Source organism: Artemia sp. Qi Xiang Cuo, chromosome 20 (assembly GCF_049724085.1).
Source record: "Artemia sp. Qi Xiang Cuo chromosome 20, ASM4972408v1, whole genome shotgun sequence".
Taxonomy (NCBI): domain Eukaryota; kingdom Metazoa; phylum Arthropoda; class Branchiopoda; order Anostraca; family Artemiidae; genus Artemia; species Artemia sp. Qi Xiang Cuo.
In genome coordinates this window covers 8,219,192-8,245,932 of record NC_142813.1, presented here as the reverse complement: position 1 = coordinate 8,245,932, position 26,741 = coordinate 8,219,192, and the positions used below count along the sequence as shown (strand labels likewise).

General features: G+C 33.8%; 1 protein-coding gene across 4 annotated transcripts in view; it reads left to right on the top strand.

The window, feature by feature from the left end:
• The window catches only part of LOC148939836 (uncharacterized), a 32,036-nt gene extending 6,146 nt beyond the window's left edge, over positions 1-25,890 (top strand). The window contains exons 1-4 of one of the 4 annotated variants that reach the window (XM_089105824.1): positions 8,442-8,522; positions 14,650-14,820; positions 24,053-24,223; positions 25,464-25,890. In XM_089105824.1, coding sequence (XP_088961950.1) covers positions 14,701-14,820; positions 24,053-24,223; positions 25,464-25,502 — 330 coding nt within the window. In that variant the 5' untranslated portion in view covers positions 8,442-8,522; positions 14,650-14,700 and the 3' untranslated portion in view covers positions 25,503-25,890. Of the gene's footprint in view, positions 1-8,441; positions 8,523-13,432; positions 13,591-14,649; positions 14,821-24,052; positions 24,224-25,463 lie in introns of those variants that run through there. The other 3 variants (XM_089105822.1, XM_089105823.1, XR_016143447.1) reach the window with 3 other exon arrangements.
• The last annotated feature ends 851 nt before the right edge of the window (positions 25,891-26,741 follow it).

The window sequence follows — 26,741 nt, the reverse complement described above, 5'->3', positions numbered from 1 at the left end:
CAATAGAAGAAAACACCATAACAATCTGAAAAGAACATTAAAAACCAGAAAAGCACTCAAAATAGTTATTAATCTGTACAGAATCTTAAAACTAAAATATATAGCTCAAACTAGCCTATATATTTCCCATGCACATGGTTATCCTAAGCCTTTGTCATTGGGGTGGCGGGGGTTGCAAACTTCATATATTTTACTGTATTGCTGCAGTACCTAATTTCTGCCAAATATTTAGCATAAATCAGGAATTTTGTATAATTTATGCTGATTGTGTAAAATTTTTGCCTTTGTTGAAAACTTCACTGAATGACAAGAATGTTGTGGGGCAGTGTGCCCCCTCTGCCCTCCTGCTGTCTTGGGATGCCCCTGCCCATACATTTTCAGTTTATGGGTATTAGGCTGACACAAAAATTATGTACTGCAAGATACATAAGAAATATATAATTAGGTTTGGCTATATATTTGAAAATTTGCAATGGTAAGGGGGTTAAGCAATATGAAGTACTTAGTAATGATATTTGTAAGTATTTTAGGGCCTATTTTAAGGTTGAAGCAGTACATAAATTGATTTTTAATTAGTATATCAAGGAGGGTGTGGGAATAAAGTAAAGCAAAACTCTAAGGAATGATGCAAGCGAGTATTTTTTTAAAGTTGTTATCAGAATCTAATAGTGTTTTCTTCTCATGACACTGAACTGTAAACTAGTACCATATTTCATTCTGAAAAGGGTTGGTTACTCATTAGCAAAAAATATTCCATGGTTCATCAATACTGTCATACCTTCTTGCTCTTACATTAAATTTGTTATTTTCTTAATTTTAAATTTATATTTGTAAGCTATTGAGGGCATATTTTACCAAAATGTTATATTGAAAAATGTATAATAATTAAAAAACTTGACAATCTGATTAGTAAACATATTTTGGGTATTATAAAGTAATAATATTAGTGTTTTTGTGTTTTGTTTTCTGTTCAATTTAAGGCAATTATATACTCTTTGGCAAAAAGAAACACAATAAGTTGTGTAAACTGCTTTAAAACATTTTTTTGTTTCTTCTTTGTGTTGACACTGCTTCAACCTTTAAAAAGGCCATAAAAAGAAACTTTAAAAAAAATGTAATAAGGTATACCTTGAATTATATTTATGCTTGCAATTTGCTTCCCTTGGAATTTGCTGCTTTACTGCTTCTTTGCAATTTTTTCAATTTGAAGAAAGAGTTGAAGATTCTGGTTTAGTTGCTTCCCTCTCAAAAGCAAGTATTATAAAATCTGAATGTTAATAAAAAGCATTCTAAAATACTTATATTGCTCCTAAAAGCACTCTAATCTATGATCCATTTCCTCCCCTCTGAAGGTCAAACATATAGGAAATCCCAAATTGTGTATTGTCTTTAAGTCCTGTTGCTCTATGCTTTTAACTTTGTATGTTTCACATTAAATTAATTTGAAGAAAACAGCCACTTAAAGAAACTTTTGGTCTAGGTGTTTTCTCCCCCTTGAAAAATTGTTGCCTCAAAAACACCTCCTGGGGAAAATTCTCCCCACCCTGGGGAAAGTTTAAATCCCCCCCCCACAGGAAATTTACTATGGGATAATGCCCCTCCCCCCTTGGTTCCTCTGGAAAGTTTCAGATATTCATAAGAAGGGAAATTGAAAGTGCTACTCATATAGGCCTACAGAGCTTTACTTGTTTTTTTCTCAGGGGGCAAATGTTGACTTCACTGCCCCCTGCTACAACACCACTGCTGAAAATATTACAATTTTGGCCCATAAATATTACAATTTTAGCTTGTTTTTCTGCTTCCAGGACATGCCATCTGGGGCACTTGCCCTCTCCAACCCTGCTAGATCTAGCCCTGCTCACCTTTGTAAGTCAGAGGCATGCTAAAGCATTACCTAATGGAAAGAGCCATAAGGGCTGAATGAATTATTTTTCTTTATTCCCCAGAGGCACTTCACATACAACAAGCCATCCTCCACATCATTTCCCCCCAAGCCCATCTGATCAAAATATTGAGGCAGCCATTTTAGTCAAAACAGTCCAAATGTCATATATCTATGCCTCCAGGTTAGGGGGAACTACTGCCCCCTTCTAGCCCCTGGGGCAAGGGCTGTAAGCTATTCAAATTGTCCATTGTTAAGATATAAAGCTTTTATGGGAAGATTGGTCTTGTAAGGTTTGTATTGGGGCTCACTAAATCGGAATTCAAAAGTTCCAGTGCCCTTTTTAAGATTCTAAAGTGATTAGAGGACAACCCCCTTACCTATGTCCTTTTCCACTTTTTAGGGAGGGGGAATTGCTTCAAAGGGTGCATTTAATGCCAAAACATTCTAACTCTCATTGAATCTTCAGGTAAATATATAATTAGTTGTAAGAAAGGGGAAGGATGGAGGCGGAAAATGGTATTTAATTGGAATATTTCTTGATTTCTTGGAATATTTCTGGTTGATGTTGTTGTTATCAAAATAAAGAGTAATATTATACCCCAAAAATAGCAAAAGCTATTCTGTAAAGGAGGGCTCCAATGCTTCCTTGTGGAAGCTGTGGAGGGGGAGGATGGCCCCCAGCAAATTCAGAAAAGTGTTGATAGATCTGTTATACATATATACACACAGACGCACACACATATATATATATATATATATATATATATATATATATATATATATATATATATATATATATATATATATATATATATATATATATATATATATTTATTATTATTATTATTTATTGGAAAACCCATCATACTAAAAAGGAAAAGATGGAGCAATAAGCAAAAAAAAATACACATAAACTTAGGAGTTATACATGGGGTTTAGATAATCATGTCAACTAGTGCAAATATGGCAAGAAACAGTAAAAACAATTAAACGACACTTTCGCCCACTGGTCTTGAACTCAGATCACTCTCAACAAATGATTCAATTACTCCAATATACATAAATAACAGAAACAAGAAAATTATTCAATCATGGATCCTTTTACAACTTTACTTAAAGCAATAGACTTAAAAGAACCAATGATAAATAAACAATTAAATTATTAGTAATATATACAATATATTATCAAAGAAGAATTAACACCAAAATTGAGAATATCCAGCATCACTTAAATTGGACTTTTACAAAAAAAGAATCATCAATCAGTTTAAAAACTGCAACAATTACACTAAGCACGAAAAAAAAAAAAACACTTAAAAAAAAAACACAGCAAATACATCTTAACTACTGGGCCAGTACTGACAACCCAGGATGGTTCAACTTCTCTAAACGGGAATTATAAGCACAAATGGCTTTTCCCCAACTATAATGGGGTCAAAAATGCTGAATTTTCTAATTAGATAAGAATTTTTTACTTGTCAGATTTTGCAAGCATTTTCCAAAACGATGATATGTACAGATAATGTGGTAGAGCGACAGAGTTAAAAAGTTTCAAGAGAAGATGGCGGTTGAACCTTAACTTATTACTTACAAAAGAAGCATATGATAACCCACCTCTACTCTCAATGTGAGCAATTAATAGTTGTCACGTGTGCATTACTGATGAACCAATGGGAAGATGTAGGTAGGTGATATGATCTACTGGCTTAATCCTACTATTTCCGAGAGGAATATCCCTAGGCAACGCTTGCTTCCAGTTGAAGAATACAACTTCGGACTTTTCAACTTTGGAAATATATATATATATATATATATATATATATATATATATATATATATATATATATATATATATATATATATATATATATATATATATATATATATATATAAATATATATATGTATATGTATATGTATATATATATATATATATATATATATATATATATATATATATATATATATATATATATATATATATATATATATATATATATATGTATATATATGTATATATTTGTATATATATATATATATATATATATATATATATATATATATATATATATATATATATATATATATATATATATATATATATATATATATATATATATATATATATATATATATATATATATATATATATATATATATATATATATATATATATATATATATATATATATATATATATATATATATATATATATATATATATATATATATATATATATAATATATGTATATATATCAAAATCCGAAAACCCAATCATCAGTTTGTTTGCTTTGGTTCACCTTGGCTTATCTTTTGCTATTATGACATATTTACTGCCAAACCTTTTTTTAAACAAAGGCATGGTAGGCATTGATGATATTATCCAGGTCAAAATGCCAAACCAATTTTGCTTGGTACCAAACCAATTTTTGATGTTTATGTCAATTTTGACATTTTTTTTTATTCTTGCTGTCCAGGTTAATTTTCAGTGACTTGCTGCTCTTCAGTTTAATTTTTGACTCTCTCACTTCTTTGGTGATGTAGGCCTATGTCTTCTAACCGCGTGTGTCTTTGCCCTTCATTTTCATTTTTAAAACACAAATTGTCATTTTTGCATATCTTCTAACTGCTTGTCATTTTCATTTTTGATACGTTTTTGGATGTCGTAATTGATGGTCCAGGTTGTCAAATTTCACCTCTTATCACGTTTGATAGTTCAGGGGTTGGCTCCAAAGAATTATCATTTATAGTAACTGCAACTGCAAGTTTTAGTTTTTTGGGCCTTTCAACAGACATTATATTATATAAGTAACTGTTATGTTGGAAACTCAACAATCCCATTTAAGCTATGCATGACATCATATAAGAAAATTCATATATGGATGCCTAAAGAAATTCTTATGTATTGTAATAACATAGTACATAACGTCATTTTCAAAATCCAAATTTAGGCTCTTACCATAACGATTTTCTCAGACTTCTGACCTATTTAGATCGTTTTTTTTTATGTAAGACTATTTCAAGATACCAATTTCCCCCAAAAAATATGGTTCTCTTTATTGCTTGTCTTCTAACTGCAGACAATGTGAGCCTTTTCTTAAAGTCTCTATTCCACCATGGGTTCAATGCAACCACATTGGGAAAAATACTAATTCATCCTTAAAGTTGTAACTTTTGTAGATCCTTTTTGGGCTAGAAATGTCAATACAGCTGTTTTAAGAAAAAACTAAGCAGTCAACGTTAAGGCGGGGCCCTGGTGCTTGGAATGTGGCATACTTGTTTATACTGATGTTTGTTGTAGTTAGTAACCACCAAATGATTCGCAGTGGTTTGCTACTCTTTCTGGACAGCTCCACAGGGAACACGTGTAACATTGAAGGGTAATGTAATAATTCTTTCTTTTTCAGATTTATTTTTCACTCGTTCTGATTTTTGCTGTTCCTTGTCTTCAAAAAGCAAACTTCTTTATTCTCCACTTTGGTTTTATACGTTTTGATGCTTGCTTTCTTGCTGCCACTTATCTTCAAACCACATATTTCTTTGTTTTTGCTCTCACAGACCTTTTAACCACATATTTCTTTGTTCTTCATTTTAATTTTTAATTTACTTTACTTCTCAATGTCACATGTCTTGTACATGCATATTTCTTTGTTCTTCACTTTTGTTTTTGACTTATTGTAATTGTTGCCAACACAAGTATTCTGATTGTATATTTTTCTCTTATGTATTTTTGTTAATCAATACCTTAGGTATTTTTTCCATGCACTTTACCTCAACTGCTCAGATTGGTGTTTGTTACCTCAACTGCTCAGATTGGTACAGGGAGCACATGCATCATTTTATTTGCAGCGGCATTTTCTCCCTTTTTCTAATCTTTCGACTTTTCTGATTAAAACTGAATTTATTAACTATTATTTTTGTATAGAAGTACTTCTAAGAAATTTTTGGAATTCCTAACTAAATTCATAGTCAAACATCTGAGCAGTTGAGGTAAAGGTGTTATTACACCATTGGTGTTATTACATTTGATGGACTAGGTTGTTGCTGTGGCTACTAAAACTGAATAATAAACCTTTTGTAAATTGACTCATTAGACTATAATTGACTATTGTAATTTGTAATTGTAATTACTATTGTAAATTGACTCATTAGACATTGTAAATTGACTATATATATATATATATATATATATATATATATATATATATATATATATATATATATATATATATATATATATATATATATATATATATATATATATATATATATATATATATATATATATATATATATATATATATATATATATATATATATATATATATATATTTATATATTATTCTTAAAGTTGTGACCATAGTTTTGACAAAAACTGTGTAGCAAATTTTGAGGCTGTATATAATGATTCAAACCACAAATTTCTTTCTCACTATTACTTGTAATTCTTGCTGCCACTTATCTTCAAACCACATATTTCTTTGTTTTTCATTTTTAATTTACTTTGCTTCTCATTGTCACCTGTCTTGTTCATGCATATCTCTTTGTTCTTTACTTTTGTTTTTGACTTGTTGTAATTGTTGCTCACGCAAGTATTCTAACTGTATATTTCTCTGTTCTGCATTTTTGTTTATCTATACCTTTGGTATTTTTTCCATACCCTTTACCTCAACTGCCCAGATTGGTCTTATTACATTTGATGGTCTAGGTTGTTGCTATGTCTTCTAAGCATTATGAAAACTGAATAATAAACCTTTTGTAAATTGACTCATTAGACTTGGTGGATTATACTTAGCTATGTTCATTTTGTAATGCTGCATGCGTCATATATTTAAAAACAAAATGATCACTCCTGAAGCAGGGGGCCTAAGTAGTTTATTCTCTTGAACGAGGATATGAAGGAATATCTAAATACGCCCTCATGAGCAGATTTAGCATATGTAGAAATATGCTCATAAATATGACCTTAATCATATGATACTTTTTTCACAATTGAAGCTCTAAACAAATTTTTTTAAACTTGATCTATTTAGATTGTTTTGCTGGCCAGAAAATCCCAGGATACCAATTTTCCAAGTTTTTTTTACAAGCCCTGATTCTTGCTTTTGCTTATAAAACTTGCTGTTATCTAGCTATTTCTTACCTGTGTTCGTTTTGTAATGCTACATGCGTCATATATTTTAAAAAAACATGATCACTCCTTAAGGAGGCGGGTATTGTAGTTTATTTTCTTAAACAAGGATAAAAAGAAATATGTATATATGACCTCATGAGCATGGGTATCATATGTAGAAATATACTTTCAGAAATAAACAAATAAACTTTCAAATGGGGATAAATCCATTTATTTAGACAGTGAAAAAAACAGGTACAAAAGTCCAGATATTTCGGTCACATATACAGCGACTGTCTTCAGTAGACCGTCAAAAGTAGGACTTTTGTACCTGTTTTTTCACTGTTTAAATAAATGGATTTATCCCCATTTGAAAGTTTATTTGTTCGTCTTAGAACGGCAGTGTGGTCTAAGAAAACAACACCTAATTTTAAGGTGTTATGTTGAAAATGCATGAGCATATGTAGAAATATGCTCATAAATATGACCTTCATCACGTGATATTTTTTTTCCACAATTTAAGCTCCAAACAAATTTTCTCAAACTCTTGATATATTTAGATTGTTTTACAGGCCAGAAAATCCCAGGATACCAATTTTCCAAAATTATTTTGACAAGCCGTGAATCTTGCTGTTCCTTATAATACTTTCTTTTATCTATATTCTAACGTTATATATTTTTTTTCATTTTCAATTTTGACTTGTAATTGTCTTTGTTCTTCATGGTCTAGGTTAATCATTTGTCATCTAGTTATTATGAAACTACATAAAATGCCTTTTGCAAACAGACTCAAAATACTTGTATTTTATACTTAGGGGAGAGTGGTATATGTAGGGACGGATTTTGGAAAATTTCCAAAATGTATGGTTAACGTTGGAGTAGAAAAATGGTTTCTGGCTTAAATGAAAGCCCCAGAACTGCAGCATAAACTGTATTTTTTCCAGATTTTTCTTATATAGCTAGAAGAAAAAAAGAGGGGTTTCTCTGCTTATACCATTTCTCCCACTAAGTACCAGGGGGGGGGGGGGTATATCTTGGGCAGGGATCGGCCGCAGTCACTTTTTTTGGACCTGTCATTATTTGTCACTATTTCTGTCATTTTGTCACTAAAGTCACTTTTTTGGACGTTTCGGACCTAATTTTTTTGGGTGAAACAGTATGTTATAGTTGACTGTCGACTGTGGCATAATTCATAAAAAAGGTCAGTCTTTTTTTTGATAGTTTGGACTGTATTCCAAGACGCACAATGTATATGGCTGTGATGGACGTGGTTAGTGTGTGTGTGTTAAGATCTAGGCTTTTGCAGATAAGATGATAGATTGAATTTGTTCTACCGTACCATAACTGCCTATGGTTCTTTTCAGGCCCTGGGTTTACTTAGCATCCTTTCTTGCCTGACTGCTTAGCAAATGGACAGTTAGCCCGAGATATCTTCTGTATGTTTTCAGTGTTAGCCAGTTTCTTTGATTTTAGACCATTTCCTGTTAAAGGCATGCATGCCCACAGGTCTGAGGACGTCAAAATGTAAGATTAAATACATGTTTTCATTGGTTTTGTCAGTTTGTATTAGCTTTATATGTTTTCGAATTCCGTCCTAAAACCCATTCTTATTTCAGGTTGCTGTAAAATAATGGGCAAGACAAAGTTTTTGGAGACCTGGCCCAGTAGGGAATACAGTGCTGGGCATAAAGTGAGAGAGTGGTGCACAAAAGGGAGTGACAGCTCGTTCTATTGTAAAGTTTGTAAAAAAAAAAAACACTCAGCTGCCAGAAATGGTTCCAGGCCCTTCTTCAACATGCAGCCGCACAAGATCACAAAAAGAATGCTTCTGTCATGTTAGACCAGCGTCAGTTGAGACTCGCTGCATCAGCTCCAACTGGAAACCACCCAAACTCACAGAGTGATGATAGCTTACCATAAAAGAATCTGGAAATCCTCCGCGAGCAGGATGCAGTGTCAAGGGCTAAGACAGTTTGGGTTTTAAAGACTATTGCTAATTCTTTTGCTGCAGCTTCATGTGATCATATTGCCGAGGTGTTCCGAACAATGTTCCCTGATGCTGTACCAGAAGGCTTGTCGTTAAATGCTAAAAAAATGACATGCTTGTTGACAGAGACTATTTATCCGTACTTTCGGCACATTTTAGTCGAAGACATCCAGAAATCTGACTGTGTGCTGGAATATGATGAAACAATGAACAATGGTGGGGTAGAGGAGCTCTAAATAAGAGTTCAATACTGGTCAAAAGAGCGGAAACAGGTGGCTAGTCGGCATCTTCGGACATATTATATAGGACATGCAACCAGTGAAGATCTGAGTAAGAAAATCCTGCAGAGTGTTGAAGATGAAGAACTTTCACTTGAGAGATTGCTGATGCTTGCAAGTGATGGCTCAGCTGTCAATAAGAAAGTGTGGCCCATCGTAGACTCAGAAAAGAGAAAAAGGTATTCAAAAGGTCTATTGAATATGGGAACCTGCAACATTCATGCAGTGCATAATGCATTCCTGAAAGGGCAGCAAGAACTCGGGGCGGAGTGCTCTGATATAATCATTGCTGTTTACCGCTTTTTCAGGGGATGGCCAGCTAGTTCTGACGATTTCAACTAGTGCCAACAGAAAGTTAAAGCTCCTCAGCGTGAGTTTATGAAGCACGTCCCCACGAGATGACTCACCATCGGGGAAGCAGCAAGCCGCTTGATGGAACAGTGGCCTGCATTGATAGAATATTTCCTAGAACTCGTGCCAAAGAAAAATTGTCTGGAGTACCTGATGTCAAATATTACCTGAAATATTACCCAAATAAGTACCTGATGGCAAAATATTTGAAAATTGTAAAATGGCTAGAAAAGCAAACAATGAAAGCCCAAATTGATTTTATTGTTAGCTCTGCAGCAACTTTCACCAGTTGAAATACTGGTGTATTTCAACGACAGAAGCCATTAATTCATGTGGTACACTTTGAGCTGAGACAGTTATGCATAGTTCTTTTGGGGCAGATTGTGCCGGCTGATGATGTCAATCTCTGGATCCTCGGTGGTTTTGAAGGCTTAGTTAGTATTGCAGATGTTTACCTACAGCAACCCTTGTGTAATGAAAGGGTCCTGGCTGCCCTGGATTGTTAGTTAGGATTTGTTATTCTGAAAGACAGGAATTTTTTTCCTGAGAATTAGAAATCGTATCAAAGCTGCTGTACAGTACCTGCTGACAAAATGCCCTGTGAACAACGAGTTTTTCTGAAGTCTTTCCTGCCTAAGCCCTCCCAGTCCAGATTTCCAAAGAACGAGTTGTAGTTTTATCTTCCACATCACGAAAGAACTTCTATTTGAGACGGACATTGAGCAAGTCCAGGGAGAATGGTTGTTATTGCAGTCAGATTCTCTGTTGCCAACCAGGGAGAGTACTCGAATCGACAGCTACAGGCAAAAGTTCCTGGAACTGAAGACTGCCATCTTGTGAAACTAAATATCAGACCTTAGGTCGGATTGTCCAGGCAGCCTGTTTCTCTGTCATGGAAGTGCAGACGTAGAGAGAGGATTTTCTCGGTCAGGTCTGCTGATGACTAGCCTTCAAGCGTGTACAGAATAGCGGACACTGAATGCTAAGGCTTTTGCTGTGGATGCACTCTGCGACTATACAGGCCAGAGCGTGTGCTGATCACAAAGAAGTTGGTTTGTCTGGCTAGATCAGCTAGAGCCAGCTATGAACTATTCCTTATTGATTGAAGACAGGGAGAACCATAGAGAAAAAAGCTTTAAGCTGAGAAGGAGGAGGCTGAACAGGAAATCCAGTAAATGGAGTGGAAGAAGCAGAAAATAGCGGCCATAGAGTCAGACATTGTATGAAAAAAAGAGATGGTTAAGCAGAAGGCAATAGGCGATACCCTTCCAAGAGAGGCAGGGGAACGGTTGAAGACAGCTGTGGAAAAGAAGGACTTCCTGAACATTGGTCTTGCTTAAAGTGTGCTGGAAGCAGCATTAAAAGCTCGCTCCGAAGAAAGGGAATGGGTAGATGATGCTGAATCGGTTGAAGTACTAGTTGTACTACTAGAAGAGGAAAACCAAACTAATTGATCGCCTTTCGAAAAAGTCAAAGAAGTGATGACATAATATCCAGTGATTGATTATATCTAGTCGTGGCGGACGCTTGTTTTTCAATTAATCAGTTTTCGTTCCTACTGCCATAATCGAAGTCGTACATTTACAGAAGTTATAGTTTTGTATAAGTAAATAAAATCAGTTGAAGAAAAAAATAAGGATTTCAGCATTTCTGTCTTTAACTTCTTCGGTTCTCATAGGCCTGTGATGGTCTTACGGTAGTAATCCATCTGACTATGTTCTGACTGCTTCTGAGCAGTCACTTTTTGTTTGTCATTTTTTTGGTGTCCTCAAGTGACTAAAGTCACTTTTTTCGTGCACTTCGTCGCGGCTGACCTCTGCTTGGGACACGAGGTGGTATGCTTTGGGACATAGTAAAAAGATTGATGTATTGGTAGAAAACTTTGAATATTCATCATGTAAAGACTTTATTACAAATTCGACTTCAAAAGTAAAAATATCTTAGGCACAAGACAAGACTAACATTCAGCAAATAAAAAGTTTGATGGTGCTCTGGAAGCTGTACTGGGTGGTGAGGTAGGAGGCGACAACTTTTTCTTAATGTCTTCCCTTAAATAAAATATTGAGTCTTGATCCCTTCACTTCCACTTTCTTAGACCGGCCATGCACATTAAACTCACTCTGACACTGTTCTCGTTTTTTTCTCGGACAGACCCAGGAAAATACTCTCCTTCGTAAACAACTTTAACACAATCTCCTGTAGAGACACTGTGAAAGACATCTTCCTCTTTCTCACTTTCATCTTCCGGTTCACCTAGTTTCATTGAGTCATCACTGTCATCATCAAGAGTCTTTTTTTCATCATTACTTCCTTCTGAATCCACAAATATCTTTTTTGTTGTCTGTTCTTTTTTTGCTTTTCCAGTTCTTTCAACAGTCCCAAATTTTCCTCTAGCCTTGCCACCCCGTGCTTTCTTATGTTTCCTTTCGGCTTCTTGTTCTTCAATCTGTCTTTTCACAGGAGTGTCAGTAATAATCTTTGTAGAGCCTTTCTTCCTGCCTCTGCCACTCAGTACACGTGGCTTTGCTTTAGGATATGGCGGAACTTGTTCTGGTGTCACAGTAGCTGAAAAGAGTGTAGAGGATTGTTCAGGTCTGCTTGTAATGGGGGTTTCGGCCAGGCTATTTCCAGTTTCAACTGAATCCAAGGCACCAGGCACTGGACTCTCAGTTACAGTAGAGGTTAAAAAATCCTTTTCTTTAAACATGTCTGGGTTGTAGGGCCATATCCCTGCCTTTTCGAAGCCCCTCACTATGTTGTTTCGTGTAAAAGATACGGGGAGGCTTTGGCCAACAAGAGGTGCAATCTCGTATATCGTCACGGTCTTCCCTTGGTTGGATAGCATCCAGTTGTCCACAGCCTTGTTGTATTGGCATTTGAAGAGAAAATGCACACAAATATCCAATAGCTGCAACCTGTAGCTGCAGTGAGGTGGTATTGTTAGTAGAGTGATACAAGACTCTTTTGCAAACTGTTTTATCTGGTTTGGTTTATCTATAGTAGGTTGCTAAATAATGTTAGAAGGGCACCATTGAAAAGGTTGGATTGCCAACTTCTGGTGAATTTCTGTTTCAAATAGATGCCATTTTAAAGGGTTTCAGGCTATTTAAATATCTATGTAAATATCTTAGGTTATATTTACATTTTAGTGGATATTGAAAAACTAAAGACTTATTTTTCTGGAATTACTTTTTAAATTGCTTGAGTTTCACTTTAGATTTGAATTTTAAAATCCCTTAGAAGGTAATTACTTAATTTTTAATAAATTTTTTAATTGATAAGTACAATGCTATTACATAAAATTTTTTTGGATCTAATTTTAGATCTATTGTCATATTCTTGAAGCCCTAAAAGTAAGAACAGCCAGATATAATCTTTTGGAAAAACATAATGGAATATACATGTTAGGTATACACTTTGTTGTGTTTTAAGCAATAAAACTGTGAATAAAGCTTTTATTACAGGAGTTAAACCAAATTTTTCAACCTAATGGTTCTTGGTTTGGAAAATTTACTAAGAGAATACAGCTAACAGCCGTAACTGCTAACAGTATAAGCTAAAAGTTATATTTTCATTTTCTACCGTGAAAAGCTACTGTAGATTAAAATCAACAACTTCACTTTAAAAATAGTTACATCAAAAAGGTAGTTTTTAAATTTTTGCACCCTCTTCTTAAAATTGATGATCAGATTTCTAATGACTTTGACTGCTGAAGGAGTTGAGCCTGTGTTCTCAAATGTATTAAGTTAAGATAGGCTTTGCAGTGGTTAAAAATCTTTATTAATAATGAGTCATTATGTCTTTTGTATTTTAGGACTTTCCTGATTAAAATCTGTGTCGTATCCAAGTGTTGATGATAGGATAATGCTTCTCATAATTTGCATTAACTCCGTTCCAAGATCTTTCATGGACTTGCCACATATTCCGAAAATGGCTGATCTCATCACAGTTTCTGAGGATTCTTTCATTAAAAACGGTAATTCTATACTGTAATATCTTCTGTTACAGAATTAAAGTTTGTTTTAGGGTTTTTATTTGAATTGTTTTTAGGCAATTTGATATTATGCTGGCTAGAAAATGGATGACCGCATCTATGTGATGTAATTAACAGTGTTATTTAATGTTTCCTCAACAGGATTGTTTTAGAGGGCCAAGTCAATATGGAGTATGGCCCATAATTTATTTTTTAAAAGAATTGGTTAGTGTATGTATTTTAAAAATAATGTTTTATTAAAACAAATCTGAATGGAATTGAATCGAAAAAAGAAAAGCTAGTTTGCTCTAGAAAATAATTGTCCCTTTCTTTTTCTCCTTTCTCATTAAGTGGTCCTAAAAAAAAAAATGTAACTGCATATAATTTTGGATCTAACTATTAAGAGCTGAGGGGTGATAAAAGTGGCCTCTTTGTTCCACAGAACATATTTAGATTCAGACTTTTAGCCTTTATTTTTAAGTTTGGTTAGTCAAGTAATAATCCCATAGAGAAATTTTCCGTCAATCTTTTCTATGTGCAGGTATAATGAAAGATATATTATCACCAAAACAGGGGTAGTCGTGGAGCTTCAGATGGGAATATCAAGTTATAAGACATGTAAGAGAGGAATCAAGTTACTTGAATTCAGCTGTAAAATTTTGGGAGACTGTATTTTGTATTTTGTTGTTTGGGAACTAACGCAGAAACCCCCCAATTGATTGGTGTTTTTTTGCCTTTAGCTGTGTCAATTTCTTGGGATTGTTAAGCTGTAAAATGTTGATTTTTTGTTTAAATTCTTTTTGTTCAATATTCATTTTTTTTTCATTTAGTACGTTATCCTACTTTTACATCTATCCAGCTGTTAGTTCTATTTTATGAATTTTATTTTATGATTTTCAGGTTTTTGTTCATTCTGTGTTGATGAATTTTGTTGAATGTTTCAGGTTTTCTTTTGCTTTTCAGGTTTTCTTTTGCTTTTCAGGTTTTCTTTTGCTTTTCAGGTTTTCTCAGAGATTTTTTTTTTTTTTTTTTTATGTATGTTCAACTTTAAATTTGTTTCAGAATTTGAAGACGCTTTGCCAGTTGACCTTGAGAAGCCCTTTCATTTTCCAAATGATCTTTTGTCACCAAAACGTGAATAGGTTCCCCTGCTCAATTTACCTAGCGTTGCAGGACTGTGTAAATTTGAATACGGCACCCAGAAATTTCAACCCAAATGTTCTAACAATGAAGGTAAATCTGAAACATTGTGTTTTTGTTGATTGAAATTTATTGAATATTATTTTATTGGACAAAAATAGGACAAAGGTACTTAATCTTAAGATAGAACTTTTGTTTTATCTTTTTCTAATTTGCAGGTGTTTGGCAAACTGCTTTTGTAATATATCATAAAATTTTTTAATTTTCGCTTGAAAGTAGTTTTGCAGGTTTTAATGTTTCTCAGAAGGCTTTGATAATAAGCCTTAAAATTACATCTCTATATAAATTTTATAATCCATGTTTATAGTGTATATTTCTCTTAAAATTAAGAGATAAATTTGTCTATTATTGTTGTTTCAAGTTGAATTTGAAAGAAGTAGAAAACTGGCTGTTATTATCTGAACTTACCACCAAAAATTTTTAGTGTAGAATATTAGCCTAATTTACTGAAAACACTGGATTCAAAAGAAAATACGGAATTCATTTGTACAGATGAAATCAAAAGTCAGTTTTGTCTGTTCTTAGAATAAGCTGTTTTAAATATTTAGATAGAAGAACATAGCGAGTCCCATTGGATAAAAAAAAACGACGAAAGTCACGTTTTCCTCAGGTCATACAAATAATATTTCAAAATGGACTGAATCCTTTTAATACAAATTGAAAAATGATGACAAAAAAATACCATATACTTGCTGATGTCAGTGTCACTGTATGTGTGACCAAAATATCCGAAAATTTGTTTCTTTTTTTTTCACTGTCTGTTAAATATATTCATTCCTATTTTAACTTTTATTTATAAGACATGAGGAAAAGGTTACTTTAATCGTTTTTTTTTTTAATCAAAAGATTTTTGTCTACCCAAAAATTTATAACTTAAACATATGATGAGTATTCTTTTAGATATTCCTTATTTAGTTTAAATAATTAATGATATTTGTTGTAATATTTTATATCCTTCACTTATGGTTTGATATTTGATCAAACCATACTTTTTGATCGTTTAAGGTTTCTATTTGCTCTTTTGTTGAATTAGAATAACTAATTTTAAAAGCTAATATAAGTGCCACCATGACGGAGAGAAGAGGGCTCGAAAGTAAAATTAGTTGTTTATGCCTATTGAAAGATATACTGTTTTTTTTTCAATTCTGTAGACTTTCAAAACGTTTTGAAAGATATGTATTTTGTTGTCAGTTTTAAGAGTAGGCTTATTTGTTTTATTTAGTGTTTGTTTATTACTCTGTAGACTTTTAAACTTTTAGGTCGCTTTTCACCACACTTACAAGGAAATACATCACTAGTTATTACAAAGAATCCATCTACGAGTGGTTTCTCAATTGGGTGTGCACCAGAATCTGAAAAAAAAGGCTTAGAAAGTAGGAGAACTGGTTTGACAAGTTGTTTTCAAAGTGGAAAGTATGGAAAATTGAAAAAATATCAAAGAACTCATAAAGAGAAAAAGATATATAAATGCAAGGTATGTGACAAGACATTTTCTCGAAAGCACGTTTTGAGCCGGCACCAAAGAGTGCATACAGGTGAGACACCGTTTAAGTGTGATGTTTGTGACCAAACCTTTTCTCAAGCAGCACATTTGAGGATCCATCAAAGAACACATACGGGTGAGAAACCGTTTAAGTCTGATGTTTGTGACCAAACCTTTTCTCATGCATCAAATTTTAACCGGCACCAAAGAGTGCATACAGTTGAGACGCGATTTGAGTGTAACGTTTGTGACAAATCCTTTGCTCGTGCATCAACTTTGTAATCTCATAAGAGATTGCATACGGGTAAGAAGCTGTTTATTTTTAACGTTTGCGACAGAACCTTTTCTGGCGCATAAAGTTTGAACACTCAGCGAAGAGTGCACACGGGCGAGAAACCTTTTAAGTGTTATGTTTGTGATAAAACCTTTTCTCAAGCATCACATTTGAGCATCCATCAAAGAACGCATACGGCTGAAAAACCATTTAGGTGTGATGTTTGTAACCGAACCTTTTCTCAAGCAGCATATTTGAACCGGCACCAAAGAGTGCATATGGATGAAAAACCGTTTAAGTGTGATGTTTGTGACCAAACCTTTTCTCAAGCAGCACATTTGAGGATCCATCAAAGAACACATACGGGTGAAAAATCGTTTAAGTGTGATATTTGTGGCCAAACCTTTTCTCAAGCAGTGCATTTGAGCATCCATCACAGAACGCATACGGGTGAGAAACCGTTTGAGTGTAATCATTGTGACAAAACCTTTTCTCTTATAAAAACTTTAAACCGCCATAACAGAGTTCATTCAGGTGAGAAACCTTTTAAGTGTAATATTTGTGACAAAACCTTTTCTCGTGTATCTAGTTTGAACACCCATAGCAGATTGCACACGGGCGACAAACCGTTTCGGTGTAATGTTTGCGACCGAACTTTTTCTACAGTATCAAATTTGAACACCCATAAAAGAGTGCACACGGGTGAAAAACCGTTTAAGTGTGATGTTTGTGACAAAATCTTCTCTCAAGCATGACATTTGAGCACCCATCACAGAACGCATACGGGTCAGAAACCGTTTAAGTGTAATGTTTGTGACCGAACCTTTACTACAGCATCGAATTTGAACCGGCACCAAAGAGTGCATATGGGTAAAAAAACTGTTTAAGTGGAATGTGAGCAGGAAATTTGACAAAGCACCAAATGCATGTGAAAAGTGTTTTTTGCAAGTTTGCAGTTTGAATGCATATCAAAGACTAAGTACAGGTGAGAAACCTTTCATATGTGATGTGTGTAGAAAAACTTCTCTGATTTTAGCCATTTTTGTGGGAATTAAAAAGTGCATGGACGAATTTAGGAAGAGTGTTGTATCCTCAGTGGTTTGTGACTCTTATTCTCACAACCAAATAGTAGTTTTTTTTTTTCATGTCTTTAGTTTCTTTAGCAATTTGATCATCATCCTGAAAAAAAACTGAAAAAAAACTCTTTTAAATGCTTTCACTTTTATAACTTTAAGAAATCAAAATTAATTAATATTTTAAGGAATAAATATCAGAATATGTATGCTATACTAACAATGCACATTCATTTTGAGTTTGACTCTGTTTTTTTGTTTTTTTTTCTGTTCGTTTTGGGTTTCTTTTATTTGTTGATACTGATTTGTGTTAGTTGTATTCTTGGCAGATTATTTGATTATATTTTTATTTATTTTTGTTTTAATGGAGTTCTTTACTTTTTTTGAAAAACCTATTTTTTGGAATTTTTTTTTTAATTAATATCACCAAATGACCATATGAAAATGAAGTATAGAGTGATTTTTTTTTTCAATTATGCTAAATTGACTGATCATGTTAAGTTGTACACTGGTGAACAACCATATTAGTGTCCTGTATAATAGGAATAGTTATCACAATGTAGCAAATTGGCTGTTCAGTTGAAAGTATACAATGGTGAATGACCTTATCAATGTAAGACTAGTAAGAGAGTGATTTTTTCTTCAATTATTTGAAGAAAAACTTTCTGAAAAAGAAGTTTCCAAAATAATAAAGACCATATGAAACTTGAGATCTGAAGAACTTAAAATCTACAATAACTCAAATTTAAAACGACTAAAAATTACTATTAAAGAATAAATGAAACCACAAAACGAACATAAATTTAATAAATAATCATGACAAAAAACATGCGACAACTACTAATATAAATGAATAACTTAATCTTGAAACATGTAAAGCTGTTGAAACATAAATCAAACCAAAATGAACAGAAATTAAATATACAATCATTACAAATAAACATAGTAGTGCCATTATATTAGTCTGTTTGTTTGCTATGATTGTTTTTTTCAATTTTTGGGGTGAGGTTGGGTTGGGCCATAGAGGGCCAGGGATCAGCTTCCATAAGTTGTGGTATAAAATATCGTTAATATTTTTTGGGGGTTGGGGGGTCGAGCCATGTAGGGATAGGGGTCAACTACCATTACTTTTTGGAATGAAATACAGTTAATATTTTTATTTGGGGGGGGCACAAGGTTTGGAATAAAATATTGTCAATAAACTTTTTGGAGGGAGGTGGTCATGTAGGGCGAAGGGTCAGCTCCCATAAGTTTTTGTTTAAAATATCATTAATGAGTTGTTTTTTGTTTGGGGGGGGAATCGGGCCAGAGGTCAGCTTCCATAAGTTTTGAACTAAATTATTATTAATTGGTTGTTTTTTGGGGGATTGGGCCAAGGAGGCTCATTTCCCATAGTTTTGGAATAAAATATGAATAATAATTTTATTTCTTTTCTTTGGGGGATGGGGTCGGGCCATGGAGGGCCAGGGATGAGCTGGCTTAAGTTTTGGAATAAACTAGTATTAATCATTTTTTTAGGGGTATGGGGCCTGGGGTCATTTCCCATAAGTTTTGGAATAACATATTGATAACAAGTTTTTTTTTAGTGAGAGGGGGGGGGTCAGACTTATCTGGTCTTTGAACTATTTTAAAAACCATTTCATAGCAATCTAATATTTCCCCAGAGCATAGGCTTATAACACCTGTCCCTAGGCTCTGGGTGGTTGTCTCAATCCCAGATTTTTTTATTTGTTTTTGTTATTTTATCTTTGAACTATTTTTGACAAAATGACTATCTTAACATTTTTATCGGGAGAATTTGGGGAAAAAGACGGGGAGGGGGGCTACTTGTCCTCCCTTCACTTTTGACTATTAAAAAGAGCACTAGAACTTCCGGTTCCCGATCAAATAACTTCCCTCCGAAGTTTATGCGACCATCCCGTCCTTATGATGTCCCAGTGGGATAAAATAAATAATAATCAAAAATCGAACCCTTGCCTCTGAAACAGTTATTTGTCAGTTCGTAAGAGAGAAGACGAATAATTATAAATGCACTGTCTGCGCATTTATAAATAATATAAATGAAAATATAGAAAACCGATATAATAAATCATATAAGAGAGAGAAAACTTTTTAAGTAGTCATACGCAGCGCAATAGCGCTGCCTAAGTAAAGAACGATGTTGGCACAATGTATTATTTTATTTTTTTCATTCTTTGACCAGGGCACTTCGTATCGAAGGAATTGTCATAGAAACTTCTAAACGGGCTCATTTAATTGGAAATGTGAAGGGCTTGTTCCCCTTTTTAATAGTCAAAAGTGACTGGAAGGCAACTAACACCCCTTCCACGTTCACCATTTCCCTAAGCACATTCAATCAAAATTTTGAGATAGCCATTTCGTTCAACGTAGTTGAAAGATCTGGAAAATATGTCTTTGAGGAGGAAACTCCCCCCACAGCCCTCAGGACAAGGGTTATAAGTTATGCCCTGGGGACATAAGGTTTTTATCGAAAGTGCTGTAGTAGAAGCTTCAAAAGGACTCATTCGATTGGAAATTAAAAGGGCTACTGGTTTTTTAATAGTCAAAAGTGATTGGAGGGCAAGTAAACCCCCTCTCACGCCCAACATTTCCCCAGACACATCCAATCAAAATTTTGAGATAGACATTTTGTTCAACGTAGTTGAAAGTTCTGGAAATTAAGAGATGGTTAAGCAGAAGGCCACAGGCGATACCCTTCTAAGAGAGGCAGGGGAACGGTTGAAGACAGCTGTGGAAGAGAAGGACTTCCTGAACATTGGTCTTGCTTAAAGTGTGCTGGAAGCAGCATTAAAAGCTCGCTCCGAAGAAAGGGAATGGGTAGATGATGCTGAATCGGTTGAAGTACTAGTTGTACTTCTAGAAGTACTTCTAGAAGAGGAAAACCAAACTAATTGATCGCCTTTTGAAAAAGTCAAAGAACTGATGACATAATATCCAGTGATTGGTTATGTCTAGTCGTGGCGGACGCTTGTTTTTCAATTAATCAGTTTTCGTTCCTACTGCCATAATCAAAGTCGTACATTTATAGAAGTTATCGTTTTGTATAAGAAAATAAAGTCAGTTAAAGAAAAAAAATAAGGATTTCAGCCTCTCTGTCCGTAAGTTCTTGGGCTCTCGTAGGCCAGTGATGATCTTACGGTAGTAATCCATCTGACTATGTTCTGACAGCTTCTGAGCAGTCACTTTTTGTTTGTCATTTTTTTGGTGTCCTCAAGTGACTAAAGTCACTTTTTTCGTGCACTTCGTCGCGGCTGACCCCTGCTTGGGACACGAGGTGGTATGCTCTGGGACATAGTAAAAACATTTATGTATTGGTTGGAAACTTTGACTATTCATCATATAAAAACTATATTAAAAATTCAACATCAAAAGTTTAAATATCTTAGGCGCAAGACTAGACTACCAGTCAGCAAACAAAAAGTATGACGCTGCTCTGGAATCTGTACTGGGTGCTGGGGTAGGAGGCGACAACTTTTTCTTAATGTCTTCCCTTAAATAAAATATTGAGTCTTCTTGATCCCTTCACTTCCACTTTCTTAGACCGGCCATGCACATGACACTCACTCTGACACTGTTCTCGTTTTTCTCTTGGGCAGACCCAGGAAAATACTCTCCTTCGTAAGCAACTTTAACAAAATCTCCTGTAGAGACACCGTCAAAGACATCTTCCTCTTTCTCACTCTCATCTTCCGATTCACCTAGTTTCATTGAGGCATCACTGTCATCATCAAGAATCATTTTTTCATCATCACTTCCTTCTGAATCCACAAATAGCTTTTTTGTTGTCTGGTCTTTTTTTTTTGCTTTTCCAGTTCTTCCAACAGTTCCAACTTTTCTTCTAGCCTTACCACCCCGTGATTTCTTATCTTTTTTTTCGGCTTCTTGTACTTCAATCTGTGTTTTCACAGGAGTGTCAATAAGAATCTTTGTAGAGCCTTTCTTCCTGCCTCTGCCACTCAGTACACGTGGCTTTGCTTTAGGATATGGCGGAACTTGTTCTGGTGTCACAGTAACTGAAAAGATTGTAGAGGATTGTTCAGGTCTGCTTGTAATGGGGGTTTCGGCCAGGCTATTTCCAGTTTCAACTGAATCCAAGGCACCAGGCACTGGACTCTCAGTTACAGTAGAGGTTAAAAAATCCTTTTCTTTAAACATGTCTGGGTTGTAGGGCCATATCCCTGCCTTTTCGAAGCCCCTCACTATGTTGTTTCGTGTAAAAGATACGGGGAGGCTTTGGCCAACAAGAGGTGCAATCTCGTATATCGTCACGGTCTTCCCTTGGTTGGATAGCATCCAGTTGTCCACAGCCTTGTTGTATTGGCATTTGAAGAGAAAATGCACACAAATATCCAATAGCTGCAACCTGTAGCTGCAGTGAGGTGGTATTGTTAGTAGAGCGATACATGACTCTTTTGCAAACTGTTTTATCTGGTTTGGTTTATCTATAGTAGGTTGCTAAATAATGTTAGAAGGGCACCATTGAAAAGGTTGGATTGCCAACTTCTGGTGAATTTCTGTTTCAAATAGATGCCATTTTAAAGGGTTTAAATATCTATGTACTCTGTCTTAGGTTATATTTACATTTTAGTGGATATTGAAAAACTAAAGACTTATTTTTCTGGAATTATTTTTTAAATTGCTTGAATTTCCCTTTAGATTTGAATTTTTAAATCCTTAAGAAGGTAATTACTCAATTTTTAATAAATTTTTTAATTGATAAATACAATGCTATGACATAATATTTTTTTGGATCCAATTTTAGATCTATTGCCACATTCTTGAAGCCGTAAAAGTAAGAATAGCCAGATATAATCTTTTGGAAAAACATAATGGAATATACATGTTAGGTATACACTTTGTTGTGTTTTAAGCAATAAAACTGTGAATAAAGCTTTTATTACAGGAGTTAAACCAAATTTTTCAACCTAATGGTTCTTGGTTTGGAAAATTTACTAAGAGAATACAGCTAACAGCTAACAGTATAAGCTAAAAGTTATATTTTCATTTTTTACCGTGAAAAGCTACTGTAGATTAAAATCAACAACTTCACTTAAAAAATAGTTACATCAAAAAGGCAGTTTTTGAATTTTTGCACCCTTTTCTTAAAAGTGATTATCAAATTTCTAATTAATTTGACTGCTGAAGGAGTTGAGCCTGTGCTTTCAACTGTATTAAGATAAAATATGCTTTGCAGTGGTTAAAAGTCTTTACTAGTTATGGGTTATTATATATTTTGTATTTTAGGACTTTCCTGATTAAAATCTGTGTTGTATCCAAGTGTTGATGATGGGATAATGCTTCTCATAATTTACTTTAACTCAGTTTCAAAATCTTCCATGGACTTTCCATATGTTCCAAAGATGGCTGATCTCATCACATTTTCTGAGGATTCTCTCATTAAAAACGGTAATTCTATACAGTAAAATCTTCTGTTACAGAATAAAAGTTTGTTTTAGGGTTTTTATTTGAATTGTTTTGAGGCAATTTGATATTATGCTGGCTAGAAAATGGATGACCGCTACTATGTGATGTAATTAACAGTGTTATTTAATGTTTCCTCAACAGGATTGTTTTAGAGGGCCAAGTCAATATGGAGTATGGCCCATAATTTATTTTCTAAAAGAATTGGTTAGTGTATGTATTTTAAAAATAATGTTTTATTAAAACAAATCTGAATGGAATTGAATCGAAAAAAGAAAAGCTAGTTTGCTCTAGAAAATAATTGTCCCTTTCTTTTTCTCCTTTCTCATTGTGGTCCTAAGAAAAAAAATGTAACTGCATATAATTTTGGATCTAACTATTAAGAGCTGAGGGGTGATAAAAGTGGCCTCTTTGTGCCACAGAACATATTTAGATTCAGATTTTTAGCCTTTATTTTAAGTTTGGTTAGTCAAGTAATCATCCCGTAGATAATTTTTCTGTCATTCTTTTCTATGTGCAGGTATGATAAATGATATATTATCACCAAAACAGGGGTAGTCGTGGAGCTTCAGATGGGAATATCAAGTTATAAGACATGTAAGAGAGGAATCAAGTTACTTGAATTCAGCTGTAAAATTTTGGGAGACTGTATTTTGTATTTTGTTGTTTGGGAACTAACGCAGAAACCCCCCAATTGATTGGTGTTTTTTTGCCTTTAGCTGTGTCAATTTCTTGGGATTGTTAAGCTGTAAAATGTTGATTTTTTGGTTAAATTCTTTTTGTTCAATATTCATTTTTTTTTTTTCATTTAGTACGTTATCCTACTTTTACATCTATCCAGCTGTTAGTTCTATTTTATGAATTTTATTTTATGATTTTTTTTTGTCTGTGTTGATGAATTTTGTTGAATGTTTCAGGTTTTCTTTTGCTTTTCAGGTTTTCTCAGATTTTTTTTCATTTTTCTACGTCTGTTTAACTTGAAATCTGTTTCAGAATTCGAAGACGCTTTGCCAGTTGACCTCGAGAAGCCCTTTCATTTTCCAAACCATCTTTTGTCACCAAAACGTGAATAGGTTCCCCTGCTCAATTTACCTAGCGTTGCAGGACTGTGTAAATTTGAATACGACACCCAGAAATTTCAACCCAAATGTTCTAACAATGAAGGTAAATCTGAAACATTGTGTTTTTGTTGATTGAAATTTATTGAATATTATTTTATTGGACAAAAATAGGACAAAGGTACTTAATCTTAACATGTAACTTTTGTTTTATCTTTTTCCAATTTGCAGGTTTTTGCCAAACCGCTTTTGTAATATATCATAAAATTTTTTAATTTTCACTTGAAAGTAGTTTTGCAGGTTTTATTGTTTTTCAAAAGTCTTTGATAATAAGCCTTAAAATTACGTATCTATATAAGTTTTATAATTCATGTTTAAAGTGTATATTTCTCTTAAAATTAAGAGATAAACTTGTCTGCATCATTGTGGTTTCAAGTTGAATTTGAAAGAAGTAGAAAACTGGGTGTTATTATCTGAACTTACTACCAAAAATTTCTAGTGCAGAATATTAGCCTAATTTACTGAAAACACTGGATTCAAACAAAAAATACCGATTCCTTTCTTTACAGATGAAATCAAAAGTCAGTTTTGTCTGTTCTTAGAATAAGCTGTTCTAAATAATTAGCTAGAAGAACATAGAGAGTCCCATTAAAAAAAAAAAAAAATGACGAAAGTCACGGTTTTCTCAGGTCGTACAAATAATATTTCAAAATGGAATGAATCCTTTTAATACAAATTGAAAAATGATGACAAAAAAATACCATATACTTGCTGATGTCAGTGTCACTGTATGTGTGACCAAAATATCCGAAAATTTGTTTCATTTTTTTTCACTGTCTGTTAAAGATATTAATCCCTATTTGAACTGTTATTTATAAGACATGAGGAAAAGGTGACTTTCATCGTTTTTTTTTTTTTTTTTTAATCGAAATATTTTTGTCTACCCTAAAATTTATAAATTAAACATATTATGAGTATTATTTTATATATTCCTTGTTTAGGTTAAATAATTAATAATATTTGTTGTAATATTTTATCTCCTTCACTTATGGTTTGATATTTGATCAAACCATACTTTTTGATCGTTTAAGGTTTCTATTTGCTCTTTTGTTGAATTAGAATAACTAATTTTAAAAGCTAATATAAGTGCCACCATGACGGAGAGAAGAGGGCTTGAAAGTGAAATTAGTTGTTTATGCCTATTTAAAGATATACTGTTTTTTTTTTCAACTCTGTAGACTTTCAAAACGTTTTGAAAGATATGTATTTTGTTGTCAGTTTTAAGAGTAGGCTTATTTGTTTTATTTAGTGTTTGTTTATTACTCTGTAGACTTTTAAACTTTTAGGTCGCTTTTCACCACACTTACAAGGAAATACATCACTAGTTATTACAAAGAATCCATCTACGAGTGGTTTCTCAATTGGGTGTGCTCCAGAATCTGAAGAAAAAGGCTTAGAAAGTAGGAGAACTGGTTTGACAAGTTGTTTTCAAAGTGGAAAGTATGGAAAATTGAAAAAATATCAAAGAACTCATAAAGAGAAAAAGATATATAAATGCAAGGTATGTGACAAGACATTTTCTCGAAAGCACGGTTTGAGCCGGCACCAAAGAGTCCATACAGGTGACACACCGTTTAAGTGTGATCTTTGTGACCAAACCTTTTCTCAAGCATCAAGTTTGAACCGGCACCAAAGAGTGCATACAGGTGAAAAACCGTTTAAGTGTGATGTTTGTGACCAAACCTTTTCTCAAACATCAACTTTGAACACCCATCGAAGAGTGCACACGGGTGAGAAGCCGCTTCGGTATAACGTTTGCGACCAAACCTTTTCTGCCACATCAACTTTAAAAACTAATAAGAGAGTTCACACGGGTAAGAAACCATTTAAGTGTAATGTAAGCGACAAGACGTTTTCTGAACTATCAAATTTGAATATCTATAGCAGAGTAGACATGGGGGACAAACAGTTTCGATGTACTAAATGCGGCAAATCATTTTATACCATAACAACGTCATAAACCCATCCGAGAATACACATAGGTAAGAAGCCGTTTCGATTTAATGTTTGTAATCGAGCATTCTCTATGGAAGACATTTGAGAACCTATCACAGAATGCATACGGGTCAAAAACCGTTTAAGTGTAATGTTTGTGACCGAACCTTTACTACAGCATCGAATTTGAACCGGCACCAAAGAGTGCATATGGGTAAAAAAACTGTTTAAGTGGAATGTGAGCAGGAAATTTGACAAAGCACCAAATGCATGTGAAAAGTGTTTTTTGCAAGTTTGCAGTTTGAATGCATATCAAAGACTAAGTACAGGTGAGAAACCTTTCATATGTGATGTGTGTAGAAAAACTTCTCTGATTTTAGCCATTTTTGTGGGAATTAAAAAGTGCATGGACGAATTTAGGAAGAGTGTTGTATCCTCAGTGGTTTGTGACTCTTATTCTCACAACCAAATAGTAGTTTTTTTTTTCATGTCTTTAGTTTCTTTAGCAATTTGATCATCATCCTGTGAAAATTAGTGATGCATATTTGCTTGATTGGAACAAATGTGATGCGTGTAAGAAATGCTTGTCTACATCAAGGTTTTAGATATAACTTGTACTTTACTGAAAA